At 34.6% G+C, this 20,752-nt stretch overlaps 1 protein-coding gene across 2 annotated transcripts in view; it reads left to right on the top strand.

Moving 5' to 3' along the window:
* LOC144434631 (rho GTPase-activating protein 15-like) overlaps nt 1-20,752 on the top strand; it is an 83,161-nt gene that overhangs the window by 47,411 nt on the left and 14,998 nt on the right. For both annotated transcript variants that reach the window (XM_078123121.1, XM_078123120.1), the window contains exon 3: nt 7,641-7,739. In XM_078123121.1, coding sequence (XP_077979247.1) covers nt 7,641-7,739 — 99 coding nt within the window. The remainder of the gene's footprint in view (nt 1-7,640; nt 7,740-20,752) is intronic.

Raw genomic sequence — 20,752 nt, 5'->3', positions numbered from 1 at the left:
CTTTATGTCTGTAATTGGTTGACTTCACTAAAGCTTTATAGACCGCTGTATATCCCTGTAATATTACCGGTACATCACATCACATCTAGCAAATCTCATCATTTCAAAGCAGAGCCGACATGTAGGCACTTGTGACTGCTAAATTCTTGTTGTCATGGTAACATAAGAAGCTGGAATAAAAGCTTTTATCTCATTTGAGCGCAGAACCAAAATTTCCATAGCTTTGTTATTTTAGTTGAACCCCCTGGTACTATTCTTTTATCAGTCTGTCAAGCAAATGAACATCTTTAAATAAAAAAAATCATTATTCTGAATAGATTCCAGGGGGTTTGATAAAAAATCCAACTGCCAAGATGCATTTTCAATTTGTTAAATTGAAAATGATTATTACAGTGTGGCTATGATGTGATGAGATTGAATAAAGCAGTCATACAAATAAAGCTAACCCACTGTGCAAAGTATGCATCTAATATTATCTGATCATCCACAAAAGAATCCCTGCTAGTCAGCTTACACAAGTATCGAAAAAAACAACAACAGGGACATCTTCAATTTATCGTTCCAGCGGAGTAATGAAATTAGCTGAAATCATAGTTTTATTGTTTGTTCTCTTAGGGGATATTTGAAATGTCATACTTCACATTACTGTATGCAAAGATCTTGTGCGTAGTCGTCTTGTGAAGAAACGAGGTGTCTTGGTGTGAAATGTAATCACGATTTCATGAAATTGATATTATGACAGGGAAAATGACAAATGAATACTCGGAGTATGATTGTATTTGATCGATTGATTTTTTACCATAGAGACAAATGAAAAAATAATGGCTAGTATGAAAGCAATTTTTACTAATCTGTTGAATCCAGATATTGTAATCTCTTCACTAATAATTATGTACAATACATGTACATACACTATATACTAGGTGGTGACTAGACTGTATACATGCAGATAAATCATTGGTGGTTTACTAATTTTACTGGAATTCTAATTCCTTGAAGCAACTGACTAGAGCCACGGGGTCAGCCACTAGATAATTCTTAAAATGAAATAATGCAGTCCCCTTTGGTAAGGCCCAATCCAATTTTCAATTCAAAAGTACACAGGGAAAGTAGAGTGGTTACAAATCAGATTGGAACTAAAAGTAAATTACAAATTCAGTTTACGGTCACTTGTATTTTAGCAGAGAAGAAAATTCATGCCTTATGTATGTAGCACAGAATATTGAAATGTTTTGGGTTCTATCAAATGTGGGAACCTTGGTGAAACTTATGTAAACCTAAGATTTCCATATTTTGAAAGATAATATGATGACAAAACATTGTAAAAAAAAAAAAACTGTGAAAAACATTTTAAAAAACTAGTATAACTGTATACTGTTAGTGCTAGATGTTTGAGCTATAAAATGTACATATATTCTGCTGAGGTGCTACTGGTGGTGTTATAGCTGCTCCCAGACAGGGGTACATGTACATGTATACTGTTGTCACTTTTTTTTTGGCAAAGACCTGAAGCACAGATTTGCAGTCTTACTTGTGATTATAGTGAATACAAAAATGTAGTTTTTGGTAGCATCCAAGGTCTCTTTTTCAATGAAAGTGAAATGATTTCCATTACAGTACGTTGAGGGCTCACTACTACATGTACATTTTACTACTGCTGTGGGATTGTTCTACACTGTCAAATGGAAGCACTTTGTGTTTTTCCGTGTATTCAATCATACACTGCAGTTCTCTCTGTCACAAATAATATCAAAATTATTGTACATGTATATCTAGTAGTAAAGTCATCTCAGTTGCTATATCTGCTATGGTACAATCAAGATTTAGCTGCAGTGTCACTGTTCAATGTTTTTTTTTACCATGCATGGTTTGAGCACTCTAGTGACAGACAGAAAAGGGCAAGTCTGGTAGGACTTACCAGTATACAATTACAAATTATATATAATACATGTATCCATGTGCATGTACTGTTTAGTTTAAATGGTGGAGAACCCAGGTGAAAATCATTGGAACTCGGGGAGATTTTGCCTCCTCATAGTACATTGTATACTTTCTTTTAGCAAAAATACTGCTATTGTTTTGGGCTAATTACAGATGTAGTATACTGTGAGATATTTTTTCAGGACATATAGTAAATCACAACTATTGTCTACTCTTGATATTTCAAATGTAGAAATTATTTCACCAAGTGTTTTTATCAGTTCAGTTTTTACAATAGTGTGTGTTTTGTCAAGTGCATTCACTGTTCACATCTTCATACCTATTCATCTACAAATTACAGGCAAATAAACACCTTTTGTTTTTATATGTCAAAGTTGGAAAGAGGTTTTTTGTGTTGATGATGTACAATGTACATTGTACTTCACACACCATGCTACTTGAATTTCCCATTTGTTTTGTATTTAAATATTTTCACCGTAATTTCTTTAAATAAGACGTTCGCATCAAATTCCCCAAATCAAAAATAGGCCAACAACACCATGCTAGATTGTAATATACGTCATATTGTTCCAGCCATGTCTGTGAGTGCTGACTGATAGGTTAGAACTAAATATCATATTTTATAGACTAACACCAGACAAGCAAATTAGAAAGGGATTCGTGATCAGTAATTGTTGTATCATTAAAATCACATACAATGCAGTCTTTGTTATCATGCCTGAATTCATTCTACAGTCTTTAATAAAACCATCCATTGACTCGACCAAATGAGATAAAAGTGTAATTTAGCAGAAGATATTTGGTGAAAGTAATGAAATATAAAGTGTCTTATATTAATGTCAACAGTGAACTAAAAGAGTTGTACAGATGGAGTAATGTATTGATATACGATGTAATGGATGAGTACACACTAATATAGCCCTATGCATACAAATCACTACATAGTACATGGAATTTGTCTATAATCATAACCTGTGATTTAAAGGTACTAGTCATTGCATGCCCTTTCATATTAAAGTTAGGAAGTCATAACTGATTGTCAGGAAAGCATGGGTGTAGGCTAACACAAGTGTTTCTGTGACAGGTTATTTAAAAAAGTATTTTATGTCCTGTAAAAATGTCTTTTTTATGTGGAATATTTTCATGGATTTTGTGTAATCTTGGCAGGATTTAGTAAAAGAACACTTTCTTGTTTGTAGTTTATTGCAAAGTGATCCTTGCAAATCCAGGCATGTTTACGGTACATGTATCAGTACTTCAAGTTCAGCATACAAATGATCTCAAGCGCCACATTACTATCATCCTTTAGATATTCAATCAGTTGTGTTCCATAAAAACTTCAAAGGGCTTGAATAACACAAATGTAATTAACAATACCTTCTTTTACAAATGGAGAACTCAAATTTTGGCAGAACAGATATTTAGATTTCTGCCATCTGGTAGAAATTCAATTGTGCATTGTTTCAGTTTCACAGCAAGAACTTTGAATAGCGCCCTCTATTGGTAATACATTAAATTGAGATTGAAAGTCATATTACAAGACAACTAGCAACAGAAAACCAAAAGAAATAATTGTCAAATGTATGAAAAGGATTTATAAATGATACAGTATGCATTGTGTGAAATAACCATGAGATATCGTTTTGTGAATGGCAGATGTCAAAAGATTGGTTAGCTTGAGTTGAATGTAATTCTAGTGAACAAATCCAGCATGAATCTAGATACACAGTATACCTGATTGCATGTATTGGAGTAAATTGCAAGTTGCTGCAGTGCAGTGAAGATGACAAAAGACCAAAGTAGATACTTAAGACCAAGTCTGATGATGGCATACAAATTAACACATTTTCACTTTCACATGCAGTCTTGATTGCAACAAAGGACAGGTCTCTATAGGTAGCAGTACACAATACAAGTGTACAATTTACCATGGTTGTGAATTTTGCAGGCTTATTATCCATAACAATAGTGATAGCCTATGACACAAATTGACAGTGGATTTCAGGCAATTAGAGCACAGTTTTTGCCGCTAGAAGAGACGGCACTTTTGACAAGCACCGTTTGCAATCATTAGATGAACATGTCTGATGATGCAGTGTCAAATGATAACACTCACACATGAGTAGCAGCTCCTCATTCAGTAATTTTTTTCACTCATCAAAAACTGTATCTTCGGTGTGTCATGAAGTACGTGTATGTTCTTTGTCAGTTTTTGTTCAACCCTAAAGCAGAATTCTACTCAACGTTTTATCTGCATGAAAAAAATATATACTAAGATCATTCATGTACTTCATATTTGTACGAATTCTATACAAAAGTACATGCAATTTTTATCATGTATATCTCTACCTGTTATTTCTTTATAACCTATTCAAGGGGTAAAAATTATGAACCAGTCTGTATGATAGTCATTCACCAATAGAGAGATGTGACCATTCCTGATAGATATTGATTACCAAGCTGTACCACAGAACAAGCTTCTTTACCAGTAGATTGACTGGTAGAAACCACCACATGATTGATGAGTGAATTTTAAAACGTCTAGTCGTACTTTACTGTGTTCTAGAATGCTTGATTTATTCTTGGATTTAATTTTCACTGAAAAGTGAAGTTGACTGTTTTAAAATATACTGTTCAAGGGATGAAAATGAAAACAGATATACAGGCAGACACTTATACCACAATGGCAACTTTAGTAGGAGTTAGAAGATGAGATGACTCAATGTACTTGTAACAATGTTACATTTTATTTTCATTTGAAAAGAGAGATGTTTATAAAAACAAAGTGTTGCTAAACGTGAAAACTTCTTGGGAGAAAAATTGGCATCACCCAAAAAATATTTATAAAATAAGTAAAAATTCCAATGTAAAACAAATGTAGTGATACTTGAAAATTTACACTTCATAAAATTCATCATGGTAAAAGTACTAGTACTAGACCCCTTCAACATATTCTTTTGCCCTCTATAAATATCTTCCACAAGTGAAGAAAAAAGAACTCTTGCTCACAATGATGTAATTATTGACTGAAAGAAAATGTTCTGTGTGTCAGTAGATAAAATTCTGATACAGACTTAAGGTATTTTTACCTGTTGAAGGTCAAGTTTTGTACAAGAATAGAAATTAGAATATAACAAAACATCACACAACAATACATCATTGATAACCCCCAGACATGAGTTGAACACAAGGCCGAGTCCATGTCTGGTATACACATATACATGTATCTTTGTACAATATATGCAGGTAGATGCTGAAAAATTACATTATGATCCCAAAATTGTATTGGATTTTACTATGTCGTAATCATGAATGAAATACACACAGATGGCAATGGTGACAAAATAAATCAATAAGTCGGAAGTCAACAATTAGAAGCAATCTGTGGTGTGTACATCTACATGTACATGTAGGTGGAATTCACATGTAAATTTATACGTCTTCCCTTGGCAGAAATCAATATATACACATGTACGTGTACATACATGCCACAGTGACAACAACTATATAGTAAAACTCAAGAGCATCAGTGTAAACTTTACCTTGTACAAAGGACTTCTGAGTTGTTGTACATTTTGTATCTATACATATGTAGTTAGAGTTCTGTGACACGCTGTAATCATTGCATTTTCCCCTAGTTTTGAGTACTTTTTGGGGATTATTTGCTCTTTATGGGTCACCTTTCCTTTGTGAGGTCTGCATATTATGTATTTTTTGTTTGAAAACAAGGTAATGATGCCTTCTCACTGTTCAACAAGTGAGAGATAAGTCATAAACTTTATTATAGAAATGTGGTTATCTATGGTTTATGCAGTTCTGTACATACAAGTACATTTAAAATATTTCAGCTACATGTATTACATGTATACTCTTATTTAGTTATTCCTCACACTTAGTGGGCTCTCTAATGATAGCCAAATTTTGTTGTTGTGAGTCAGTGTGATAAAAAACTGGCATTTCTTGTGAGTCACCACATAGTAAGAGATAGGGGAACACCAAATTTTGGTGCATCACTAGAAATTGTGTGCGTCAGTGGTGTGTCAAATTGGCTTAGTGCATAGAGGGCACATTGCTCACACTGTTGCTGAGAAGCTAATGCAAAATGCTGTGAGAACGAGTGCAGATTTTACCTCCAGCTTCATCCTTGATAAAAATGTTTTTCGAACAGACATCAATTGTGAGAACAGTGAACATTTCCAAGTGTACATGTAGTTTTGATGAAACAAGACTTACATGTACATGCATGTATGTATGTATGTATATGTATGTATGTATGTATGCATGTATGTATGTATGTATGTATGTATGTATGTATGTATGTATGTATGTACAACTTAAAAGTTAATACAGCAAACCTACAAGTGTGATATATTCAACATACATAATGCATTGATAGCCCAAAGACTTGGGTTATCCAACTGACTTGACATATTGGCTTGACAGAACTGGTGAATGACATTGTTAAGCCTGATACCGAAGTCTTTGGGCCATGTAGTGAAGATTTATTTAGCAATTAACAGATTCAATAATAAAGTCAAATTGTCTGAACAGGTTTTGTACCAAATGGCACTTTAGGGACTTCACTACCTGTGTAACATGTTTCCCAGAGTGTATCCAAACTTTGTTTGGACCATTGATGTATTAGCTACTACATCCATGTTTGAACAGACAGGAAGAAAATCGAGTACAGACCTGTCTAATGAAGGAATAGTAAAGCCGATCATTTCAACAGACTATAAAAATCTTTGATATCCACAATGACTTTCGTGTTTAATTGCTTGGTGGATTTGAGTGAATAGTCCCAGTATTATCGTTCTCTCCTGCGATAATCTAATAAAGCTTAATAAATCATCATCACATATTACCATGGCAACAATGATTCCAAGTGACTCAGATGAACTGTCCTTTATTGGTTTATACTGAAAACTTGTTAGTTTTTCATTTGAGTGTTTGTAGTTTGTTGACTATTATGTAAATGATCATATGTCAGTTCTCCCCTGAAAGGCGTGTATTGTAAAGGCTTCATCCCATTAATAGCAGTAGTACATGTACATAAAAGACACGGGACAGCAATCTATCAGCCGAGCTCATTGTCAAGCCTAGACAATAGCCATTCCACATGACTGCAGCTTTTGTCATTATAATTTCCCATCCATCTGTCAGGAAGTGTTGTCACATTGAGTTACTAATCCATACTACAGTTTCACTATCAGACAATGCCAGTCTAAGCGTACGTATCGGTGCAGCCAACACGTACTCTGAGATACGCTACGATATACACTCTCTCGCTCTATACGGACTCAAAGTTGTATGAAGATTTCACATTTCGCAATGTTGCTCAACAAGCGATCATACTCACATGGGGTTGCGTATATCCCATTCTGCCAGACTGTTGCACATGTTCGTGTTGGTGTCAGAGTTCCCGGGGTGTGTTAACAACTATAGTTTTTTTTGTCTTCTGTGAAATTTTAACAATGGAAAACTACAATTCCAGCTACGAGTAACTTGTATGATTTATTGTCAGAACTTATGTGGATATTGGAAGAGGAAAGTTTTCTTGTAGAAATAATTTTAATTTTCCTCCCTAATTTTTCAATGAGTTCTTCCCTAGTTTAAAAAGAGGACATTTATTTTAGTTGATTAATCTTGTTTGTATTTCAAACTTTACTAATCAATTTTTTTTTTCGGTTGTTTTACAGGTAACATCACCTCCCCAGAATGTCCTTCCACATGGATGGAGAGAAGAGACAGATGACCATGGTGATCAAGTGTACATCAATGAAGTCACAAATGATAAGGTAAGTGAAAGCTGTCTTCAATGTCCTCTATTGTTGTAATGTTCAACATGTATTGTGTAACCGTAGAACACCTTGTAATGGAGTGTTAGCCATGCATGTAATATCTACTACTCTTACATTTGACTGTCACGTTTACTCTCGGCTGTGTATAAAACTGGAGGACAGTTTGTAAATGGGATGATTGAGATTCATGTACCATTTTCCATTCTATGTTTCACCGTCAAGTTTGGAATGGGGTGTTCGGGATACATATACCATCTACCACTCTATGCCTCACCGTTATGTTTACTTTTGGCTGTGTGCAAACTGGAGGATTGGGTGATCAGGATAAATATACCATCTACCCACTGTAACATTTACTCTCAACAAGGCCATGTGTAAATAGTAGAACACTTTGTATACTGGAGTGGTAGCTATACATATAACATCTACCATGCTACACTTATTGTCACGTTTGCTCTTAATGAGGTCTTTTTTTTCACGTCTTGACGAGGTCTTTATTTTCACATTTTGACAAGGCCTTCATTTTCACATCCATCAGTATGTAATGTAATACATTCATGTTATCTACCTTTCACCAAAAAGTGGGATTTACTGACGGGATTTTAGTATTTGTGAAAAGATTAGTTTTGTGGATCAGGTGTTATTTGTGGTAGATGATGGATGGAAATGAATCTAACCTAGGAAAAACATCTATTGGTTTTTAAAAAGGTTTGAATGTTTTTGATATTTGCAATTTTACAAGAGTAGTTTGTAGTCATTTGGTGTAAGTTTTAAAGAATTAAGAAGAAAAAGGAGAAAGCCCAAAAATGAGGATATATTTATCTCCGAGGAATGTTATTGTAAAGACTACTTGTATCAGAGGGGAAAATGTGATAAAAGTGACTTGTTGGGTTTTTTTTTGTGTGTAAAAGTTGGAAAACCCAAGTAAAAGGGGTGGGGTGGAGGGGGAGAGGGAGGGGGAACTGGTAAATTTTGTGTAGACTTCCAAACCTGGTACAGTAATTTTGTTGGGAAAACTGTTACAATACCTTGAGAACATGGGTAGATTTTACCAAATCACCAACTTGCCTTTCTTAAAACAAAAACACTGGTGGAAGCAGAGCCAGGAAACCATGTGTGTTTTTCGTGAAATTTACTTTAGGCATACTTTCATGAAACAAAGAATCTTTGTACCTACCGTAACAAAACTCCGGTAATGGAACAGAAAATGGAAGATACTTATAAAAAACTTGAAAATAGCACAAGTACAAAAACATCTGCTGTATCCGACTAGTCTTGCACCATATCATACATTGTCACAAATCATGATACCGTAAACTCTCATACGTTCTATCGTTGGTAGTCAAAGTTAGATGTACTAAATTATGAATTCTATATGAGTTCACATCTTGTGATTCAGCACTAATAATACTTCATAGTAGCTAATTTGATAATTCTATGTTTTCCAGCCTCCACTGATTAAAACCTTTGTTGTGATGTAATTTAATAGAGGGAGCATAGAGTGTGGAGATGAGATATCCAGCTATTATAAAATAATGAAATTTTTAGAGTTAGGCTATAATTATTGTATCATTTCCTGTTCATCTCTCTAGTAATATACTAATAAAGCAGTGGATGGAACAAAGACGTTTCAACTTATACGTACACGTTTCTCAAACATTGTGATTTTCAGTATCAATTTTTGGATAATTGTTGCATGTGATGGGCGAAATGTGGGGCCAGCAAATCAAATTTTTAGAAATCATTCTTCCAAAATCAAGTATTTGAACTTTGGCAAGATTCAATTATTGTATATGACAGGTGGATGGTCTTTTAGAAGAGCAAATCAAATCAAATTTAGAAGAAAAAAAGGGAAAAAAATTCTCCAAAAAAAGAAGATATTTATTCACCTTGCAGTAGAGATGACTTACATGTACACGTGTACATGTAGCTAGCTATTATGAATAATGAAATGATGAAATTTGGAGTTGGGCTATAATCACTATCATTTCCTGTCCATCTTTTTAGTAATAATGCATTGAATGGGAACAAAGAAACTTCAACATACATGCTTCTCAAATATTTTGACTTTCAATTTCATTTTTTTTAATGATCATTGTATGTGATGAGTGAATAGGGGAATTAATTTTCTTCGAAAATCATATATTTGTACTTTTGGCAAAATTCAATTATTTTATGTGATGGGCACAATATGGGACCAGCAAATCAAATTTTAAAAAAATACTTCAAACACAAATATTTATATTGTCTTTTACCATAGCTTTTTATATGGAACGCAAGGTAAATGGGAAAAGTCTTGACAGTAGTTGAATATAGGGCTCATTGCCTACATTCGCAAGGATCAATTGCGATTGTTTGATTGTTTCGGAAAGAGATACACTCCATAATGATCACTGAACGAAAACATTCTTTCTGAATAATCATTTAAAACTTTGCCTATTTTGAATATTTTTGGAAATTTTACACAAGTTATCGTGAGAAGATTTAATTTTCAGGTATTGATTAAATATGTTATTTTAACTTTGATTTTTTAATCTGAATTATAATTTGAAATTTGCAACAAAGCAGTGCATGTAGAACATGTGACTATGACAATGGTCTTTGTGATCTAACTGTTGTAACAGTTATATGCAAAGAGTAATTATTGATTTGACTAGATTGCTACATCCCTGGAGTGTTAACTCAGCCAATTAGCCGATAGAAGTCTGTCACCACCATTGCACACCATGTGGAATGTCACATGGTATTGTCAAAAAACATCACATGTTATTGTCTGTCTATGGCCTTGCCAATAACTATAGTATTTTAAATGAGTGCCAACTTGTGAATATGTAATTAGTTTTTTAGAATAACTTGGCTTCTCCTCCACCAGTTTACATCGGAGATATGAAGATGCCTTGGTGCTTCTCTCATGAGGTGCAAAGTTTTTTACACACACTTAGACAAACTTCAGATGCAAAAGAAACAGTTATAGAGATGCTGTGCACAGTGGGGATGTAGAAGTAGACAAGTTAACATGTTGATTATCAGTTGGAATTGAATTTGAAGCCTTATAAGTTTTACATAAAAAATCATCAAATCCATGTGTATTTTTTCAGCAGAAGCCTATTTCTTCTGTACTGTAAAAGAATGGCAATGCTTATCACATTTTAATGTGATTGGATAAAGGATCCTGCTGTGTGTATTGTGTCTCTGTTGTTGTTAGTCTTGAGTTGAATTGTGCGTGTCTTTGTGTAAAAAGCACTGTGTCCCATGAGTGAAACACCAAGGCAACTTCATATCTCCTGTAATTTACATATGTTTACTGTTAACTTCCAGAAACGTGTTACATGTTTGTGACCTTGAAATGTTCATTAAATATTGAAATTAATTATAAAAATTACCTGCATGAGAGTGAAATCTATGAAAAATCATATTGATAACAAAACTCAGACTAGACATGTTAATTTATATAAAATTAGAATTTGAAAATTGTAATTGGTAGTCGCACGTGTCAAATAATGTGCCAGTCCAGCAGTGTCAACAACATGTACCAGACTGTTGCATGAAAGACTTTGAATAGTCAACAGTATGAAACAGATGAATATCATGATAACAATGTACTGGTAGTATGGGGAGCTTTATTGAAACTAGGCAGAGGTCAGACAGGGGAGGTACATATAATTAAGGGCAATGTATTTTGAAACTAAACCAGAGCTGATGATGATGGAAGGTAGTATATAGAAGCATGTATACACACTGACAGGATGCTGATTTTGGAAGGAGGGGGATATAGTTGGGACAGAGTTAAATAAGAGGAGAGGTATTCTTTTGAGCAGTTGTGCAACATAATGGGATGGGGGGGGGGGGGGGGGGGTTGTCTCACGGGTCCAAACAGCACCAAACACCAAATGACCAGCACCAAACACCAAATGATCAAAATTATAACAGCTTGCTTTGAACCTTGATGAATTATAACCTCAATGAGATCGGTTCGTTGTTTGAAGTTGCAGACTAAACATGAAAGACAATACCCCATCAGTTGGCCATCCTACGCTTGAATGATGGCACCATGTATTTACTATCTCTTGGGAATTGTGGAGGCTAGATGAAAGACACAAATTTAAAGTATTCCATAGAATATATAGAGACAATAATTAGACTGTTGAAATAAGTGGAGGCATTAAAGAGCTTTGTTATCACTAGAGACAAGGTAATGTCTAATTGTGCAAACTGATTTTGAAGTGTTTCAATACATCATCCAAATTTAAAACAGAGCTGATTTCATGATCAAATACGTAGATGTAGATGTCGTTTAAAGTGGCCAGATGGGTGAGACTGGAAGGGTGCATGCTTTTCCTATTTTCATTGTGAAATTGAACTTCACTACATGTATGTGTAGTATTGATGCTTTCACCTGTACATCACTACATGTGTATGTATTATTGTATATGCCTTTGACAATAGTATCCTGTTTAGTGTATGGCTATGATCGTAAGTGAAAGCTTACAGTACACTCTGTGATTCTTGTGTATATTGATAATGAATAATATTTTTAGTGTTTATATCACACTTTCCAACACTGTGTTCAAAGCACTTAACAATTATATAACCCTTTGCACAGACCTATAGTGGTACAAAGCCCTCTATACTTCCACAACTCCCTGGGGAGCATACAATTCATTGCAGCCTCTGTATAAAGTCCCCATAGGTCCCCACTTATTTGTATACAGCTAGACTGACTGAGGTGCAATTGTCATTGAAAAGGAAATAATAGTTTAGGTGGCTTTGGCTCTAATTGTCTGTAATTTACCCCTTTTCAAGTGGCCATGGCTAGGATGAATGCTATTTTAGATTCAACTCAGGTTATATATGTTTATATACATGTACAATGTCTTTGCTAAGGGTGGTAAGTAGGTAACATTTACCGGGGTTCCCATGTCAGTTTACCTGGGTTCCCAAACAAAATTACCATAGATTCTATGGGGAAACACTGCCATTTTTACCCCTTTCTCCCTTTCTGTTACTGGGCTTCCCTTACCTTATCAAAACCACTGTACCTGTACATGTACACGTGTACTGTTGACTTACATTACTAGTAAGGTGGTTGATGACTAACTACATGTAGCCATGACCAAAAGTAACCTGAATCACAGCAAAATATAGTAACAGTGTTTTCTATGTTATGTTTTGGTGTGACTCATACCGTGTGATTGATTTTGTATTTTCACTAGCTGTGTAGCTGAGAATAGATTTTTACCTCAGACTGCAGGGCATTGCTACATGTATGTCTGTCAAGATACAACTAGGTGGATCACACGTTATAGTCACTGCATATTGATGAATGATGAATCACTCCAGTTCTTGCACGTTTCGTAATTTTATACAAAGTGCATGTACTGAGGCCTGCATCCTATTCTAATTTGAGCTTGGTGACATGGGATATCATTTACACTTATTCTATAGTTAGCCTTCAGACTTGGCTACCTGGCTTGAGGATGTTTAGTTTGATTGAACCAGTATATTGAATCAGATAGCCGAGTCTTTTGCTTAACTATGAATGTAGCATACTGTCATTATCTTTTGCTGTTTAGTAAAGAAATTGATTGAAATGGGAATCCTTTAGAATTAACCAACTTTCTGACTAAAAAGAATCATGGTACACATACATGTATATATACATGTTAGTCTGTAAGATCCAGGCGTTGTTTGTTAGTGGTTATGTAAGCGAGCCAATAGCTGGACCTTTTAGGCCACACTAGGTACATGCATTATACATTTAACAAAACGAATACTCTTTCTTCTTGCCTTGTAAGTATTTTAATTTTTTATACTAAAAAATGTTCCCCCAAATCCCAGCCTGCGAGAATGCTCTTACAACCGTCTGATCTCGGCAGCTGCTGGTTTCTAATGAAAACATTGCTGATTCATAAAATTTACATTATTTTTTGTATACGTGTACAATGTATGTATCATTAATTTTCATACACAAGTTCTCTTCTTCCACTGTTGATGGGAATGAATCATAGTCCTTCCGTGATTAAGTGTTATCGTGAAGTTTGATAGAAACTTTCAGAAAAAAGCTACATCATGTCAGATACATGTACATTTTTGTATTTAAATAGTGGCTGTGTGTTGCAAGATGATTCAGTTAGTGTTTTATTCAGTTATGCTATAACAAAAGATCTTACAGCAAAGTAGATTGTAGTCAGTCTATACAATGTGTCTGGTGGATTAGTTCTAATCTAGTAGTAATATGACAGAACCCCATGACATGCGAGTGCAAGTGTGGCGTACTCGTGGTGTTTGTACGAGTGCTTGAGGCTTTCTCTGTGGCCGTACTTTCATGAGCATAGCGAGTGAAAGTGCAACAGAAAACACTGCAAGCATGAGTGCAAATTCCATTGAGTACCCATACTGGAATTCGTGTTACATGGCGTTCTGTTATTATGATATACAACAATGTATGTTTTAATATCCAAAACAACAAATTTCCATAAAATATGACACTACTTAATAAGTTAATTGTGCGCTTTTGTGTAGATTGAATGACTGTGTCCTTATTTGCATATCATTTGCATGCAGTTATGCAAAATAATATTTTTGGTATTGCACTGCAATGCAAATATTCCTTAAGTACAGTGCAAGTACAATGTAATCTCTGGTACATACATTTTTGTGCATGTATGATGTATGTAACAATACATTGTATTCTCTAGATATCTATTACCAGTGCATTCATAATGTTTACATGTGACTCATCCAATACACTTCATACAGCAATTTTTATAGGAATAAAACATTTTTATGAATCTGAAGTTGTGTTATTCATGATGGACATGCCATTACAAGTATCTCCATACAATCTTTCCCATGTCATAGATGCCTGCAGGCAGTTTAGTAAATCTAGAGGTGTATTGTTATATCATAGTGTAGTATTGAATGAATCATTCTGTACCTATACAAGTGGTTTACTCATTAGTAGTGCATTGGTATAGATGTATGTAGGAAAACCACAATAAATGACATCACCTGTCTCAGTGCATGATATTAATGATCTGGGTTGAACAAAATAACCAATATGAAGTCTGGTAGATGTAGCTGTATTAAATGTACCTCCTTCATTCATGAACTATGCAACAGAAGTGGTTCATATTAAATCTACATGTATACCATGTAATATTACTCCGTATACATGGATCCTCATATGATTCCCTATGGATGACCACACACTTCTATATTAGGTAATCATGCATCTAATAGGGAAAATGAACAGTACTTTTCTGAAGTTATCACTTGCACATTGTCTGTATATTTATTGATAGCTTGCATTTTTACCCCGACTTGTTTTGAAAACCAAACAAAGTAGTAATGAGAAAAGGCACTTGTACTATATTTCTATTGTGAGAATGTATGGTAATGGACTCTTGTTTCATACAAAAAATGTATAGTTACAAATGAAAATTTGTACTCGGAATAAAAAAATGTTTTTAGTTGGAATTTCCAATTGTAAATACTGTACATATTGTTATTGGGGATGTTAGAATACAAGACGTGGTAGTGTAACTGCTAGACTGTTTGGCTTTCTTTTGATATTAGGCGACAGAAGGTCACATTGCACTTAAGGTGCACATCAATGGCATTTATGCACCAGGTACTGTTACCCTTGGCTTTTGTTTGGCAACCTTCCGAGTGCAGATCTGAGGTCTTGTGACAAGACTAAAGGCCTGATTGACATGATAACATAATTATATATCTTTGGTTGTAGTAATGGGAAGTTCTCTTCATTTTGGACGTTTCATCTGGTGTCCTTATGATGCACCATGTTTCAGATTTCAGATAAAGTTTAGTATAAACTATAGTGTGTTTTCTATTCATTGTCATGGGATGATAGGGATGGAAATATTAAGATCTGATAAATTCACTATACTAATTACATATAGTATCATATAGTTTGACTGGTTTCCTTGAATATATACACAAGATCCAAATCGGTTAAAATAACAGCTTGGGGACAAAGCAATCACTAAAATAATTCATGAGAAGTAATGAACTAGAAGACAATCTATTTTAAGAGAGCATTAAATGGATAGGTTATTAATATTATATTATAGCTATATGTATGTTAGCTCTTTGTAGAGATAGTTACAAAGATTATGGTTGTTTCTAGAGGGGCATTAAAATGTTAGTTTAATAATGAATTGTACATAGAAGGATAGATATAAGAATTATTAGAGCGGTATAGAACAGTGAATGGATGACAGGTCACAAAGTGACATGATAATCCTAGATCAAGTTATGTAAATACTAGGAGATAGGCTATAAAATATAGCCATCTGTCAGCACATCTATTAAAAATATATGGGAAGATACGTTGTACTTGTAGATACAACCACCAGTGTGAGCTTTGTGTAGATGTAGATGTGAACTAAGGTAAGGTACAGCAGTGTGCAGCTGATAAAGTGGATAAAGGCAAGCAGTGAGGATTTTTAGGTGTTGCTAGTCAGTCTTATGATATTGGTTGATGTAACATGCCATGGTGTCTTTTATACATTTGTAAGGGTATACCCCATGTGAGAATAGCAATAGGAAGGAGGAATGGTTGTAAAAGTAACAGTTTACTGCAGTAGATTTGACAGTAATATTGATGGGGAATAAAGATAGAATACACATAAATTCAGACACAGACAGACAGACAGACAGACACAGACAGACAGACCGACAGACGTGTATTCATTCACATGAGCACTTGCACACATCATCACATGCATGCACATACAATGTACACTCACATATTTACGTACACATGCAAATGTACATACAGCAATTAATATTCTATGACAGTATCAAAAACAACATATAAAATGTAAGAGACAATATTTCATAGAAACCGATAAATAAAACATTGACCCTTGAAAGAAAATGATTTATATTCAGTAATACAGTCTTATAATGAGAAAAAAGGTAATAAAAGTGAATTTGATAGACTATGATAATTTATCATATCTTTGTATAGTGTCATTTCTCTAGATGTTATCTTTCCATTCAATAGATTGCCTACTGTGCCAATACACCTGAGTTACAACAATACCCAGGCAGTGGTGAAAGTTAAAATTCTTGTTACCTACATGTACAATAGCATTTTAAATCATGCTAGAGGGTCAAAGTAGAATGAGAAGGTCGACTTTTGTCATGCGTACCTATAGTAATGTATACGGAGCATGTGGAGCAGAAGTTATGGTTACTACCAAGAAATTGAATGTTCGTTATTTTTATGATGTGCCTAGGCAGTAATATTCTATTTCAGGTACCGAGAATTGATCATACCATGTTCACCTAAATAACAACCAAAACCCTGGTAGTACAGAGTTGGGAAAGTTGGAAATTTATGATACTATGACACTAATGATGTGTTTCACTTTAGTGGGTATAAAACTTGAAAGCTATACTGTATGCTAAATGATCAAGTTAGTAGCAATTAACAAAGGAATAAATCACAATTCCTGCCCTCAAAGCATATTACTGGTAAGAGTTAAATTCATTAACCATACATATACATTTTTGTAGTCAGTGAGGAACCCTGGTAACAGCAAGGAGGAAAAGGGGTAAAAGTGGCATAGTTTCTCATACAATCTACCATAAATCTTGTTTTGGAATCCTGGTAAAGACTAGGGAACCCTTTTACCTACAATACCACCATTTAGCAGTACAGTACAGTAAAGCTGTTAGATACTCCCAATATTGTTTGGGTCATGGTCCCATTCTCAGATGAAGTCATTGCTGTCAAATGTGGAAATATTGGACGATCAGTGAAATGAACTTTACTAGTCTTTAGTTGAGAACTGAACACAGTGAATGAAATTACTCAAACAATAGAAGAACTACATATATATAAATGGGAAAGAAGAGAATTGTAATCCATATTACATCAATATTTCACTTTCTGGTTATTTTATGTGTGACTACATGATGTGCATTTAAAAGAACTGTTATGTACACATGGTTTCTTATATCAGGTTACGTGATAAATATTGAATGGGCAGTGTTGAAAATATAGGATTTTAACTTAGTGAGTTTTACTTTTAGTACTGGTACATACATTGTGTGCATTTCAACAAAGTAAATGCATGTATGATAAGGAAAAGTCAACAACATATGGTACATATATAGTATTAGCTCTTTTGTAAAAAAGTAAGAGTAGAGATGGAGGAAGTACTGAATGAGGTATACATGTACAAGCATCAACCATGGAGGTGTGCCATACAATGTACATCAACCAGGCTGTTTCCTTTGGAGGGAGGCTTAAATTAAGCGCCAATCGTTGAGGTGTAAACAGTAACTGCCATGTATCAGCCAGGCCTTTTCCCTTAGAGGGAAGCTTTATTTAGCATTTATACAGACTGTAACTGTGGAGGTGTGTAAGTGATAACCACCATGTATCATTCAACCAGGCCTTTTTTCTTTGAAGGGAAGCTTAATTACCTGCATCATCTGTGGAGGTTTAAGTGATAACTGTCATGTATCACCAAGGCCTAGAAATCCATTGAGTAAAAGAAATCCATGATTGAATAAAACAGTCCTTGATATACCGCTTGTCATGTAATTACAATGAATGAGGTCAGATATATCCATTGTAAGTTTGTGATGGAAATAACACCATTTCAAGTTTAGCTTGTGTATAGTATTATATTGTGTATTTAGGGCACGATATCTACAGAAGTGGTTGTCACGCATCATTACCCAAGTACCGCATCATGTCTATGGGTAACAAATTACGAACATTTTGTTTAAATGTGTGACACTGGTGGCAACCAGTATGGTCATTCAGCTGTTGGGTTGATGTACATGTGCATGTAAATTATCTATATAGAAAAATACATACTGATAAAATAGATGGAAAAAACCTAGGTTTACTTTTATATGTTTCACATAGTGCTGGAAAATATGTTCCAAGACATATTTGAAATGTATGTTCTAAAACTGAATGCTGTTTTTCGGAAGAAAAGTAACACAAGACTTTCCTTCGATGGATGCCACCATTTTGGAAAGTTGTGCCCTGACATGGTGATTCAGAGAAACTGGTTTGTGACTTTAATACAGGTTTTTAGGGGATAATTCCTGGTCTTAGTATCTGATTTCATAGTTTCAAAATTTGACTCCCGTCTCTATCCCACCCCTGAGAAAGAGCAAAGGGAGACAGAGATGTGTCCGAGTTCTTGGATGTATATTTCCAGCATTAGTATTCATGTACACTGACAGTGATTAGACTAATATGTTTGCAAAGCATGATGGGGAAAGTTCATTGACATCATCTCAACTGCAATACTGTTTATCTTTTTAGATGTGTAGACAAGTATTGACATATTTATAGGCTAGCCTTGAACCAATCAACCTGATTAGAATTCAATAACAGTGGGTATCCAATTTGTATGCTTGTGATATATTGACGCGTGTACCTGTCACTGTTATAGCAATTAGCAAATTCTCAGATGACCTGTGGTACTTGTATATTGTCATTACTGCAGCTACAGTAGTTGCAATCTATCAAACATAATTTGAAAACTGAATATATGATGCAGAGGCAAAAAGGAAATAGTGGGAAGTTGGAGAAGAGAAAAGGAGTGGATTAATACAATGTAGAGGGGGAAGAAAGATTTTGGAAGGACTTCAAAAGAAAAGTGGAAGGGACGATGGAAAGATTCAGGAAAAGCAGGGAGGCAGTCTAGTGTTTTGTTATGTTATTATTTATTAAGATGTCCTATGTGGACTTATCAAATTATACATCATTTAAATAAAATTTACAAAAAAAAAGTGCCATATCCAGCGTTCTGGCTTATATGACACAAAAAGTATCAAATTAAATACATAAATGAAATAAATAAATAAATAAATATCACAGCCATTTTAATTGTAAATAAAGGTTTTTGTACAGTTAAATACTTTGTGTAAAAAGTTTTTACACATTGTTACACTTCATCTAGTACAATGTAGATGAAGTCACCTTTAAAAAGTCATTATACGGATAATTTAAAACTGGAAACATGCATACCGAGAGAGAGAGAGAGAGAGAGAAAAAAGGGATTAACGAGACAGGACAAAGCATTTAAGAGATGGAGGGGTGAGAGGGAAAGGAAGAGCTTAAGGTGTGGTGTGAATGGGGAATGGGATTTGGGGCGTACATGTAGGTAGACATGGAGGGGAAGGGATAGAGGAGAAGAGAGGAGAGATAGAAAGAAAGAAAGGTAGCTGGCCTCAGTCTTTGAAATCACCAGGCCTGTAACAACTGATTATACTGACCTTGTTATAGCCAACAATAAAGATTAAAACAGACTTTGTAGCTAGTGTGTCAATGTTGTACCACTGACTGTGACTATACTGAAATAAAACATCCCACTAACAGATCTAGATTAGTCTGTCTATTGAAATAATGGTGGTCTCTAAATAAGATCACAACAATGTAAACCAACATAACTGTTAACTTATCGTTAAATGATAGAGATGTTTTAACACCTGATTAGTCTTTGTGTATACCAACCATTGATAGCTTAATTCTGGTCTCACATAACTGTTATTCCCATGAAATTAGTAAGATGTATGCTGCCATGCCTTTGTGTTATAAACAAAGATTAGTGATTAACTGTATACATGTATGTTCCACTATTTTGACCATTCCCATACAAAGATTGTTTGTGACATCCTTGCTATAAAACAGGATTCATTAGGTGTACATGTATGTGTATGTGTATGTGCTGTTGTGTTAGATGTTACTGTGTAAATGTGTCCCACAGTCTGAAACAAGGATTGCTCATTAACTGTGTATAAATAAGTGTTGGAGCAAACTCAATACAGGATGTTACAGTGAAATCGGGGTTACCCTGGTGTTTTACTTGTTATAGGATTTGACATTTTGTACACACAATCAGATAACTTTGAGTGCAAAATAAACAATTATACTATAGATGTGGTGCACACAGTTGGGATGTAATTATGTTTGATAATTGATAATAATGTATGTTGGTTATCAGTAGGAA

Source organism: Glandiceps talaboti, chromosome 4 (genome assembly GCF_964340395.1).
Source record: "Glandiceps talaboti chromosome 4, keGlaTala1.1, whole genome shotgun sequence".
Lineage (NCBI taxonomy): Eukaryota > Metazoa > Hemichordata > Enteropneusta > Spengelidae > Glandiceps > Glandiceps talaboti.
The sequence above is the reverse complement of the archived record's forward strand: the minus strand, read 5'-3'. Positions and strand labels throughout refer to the sequence as shown.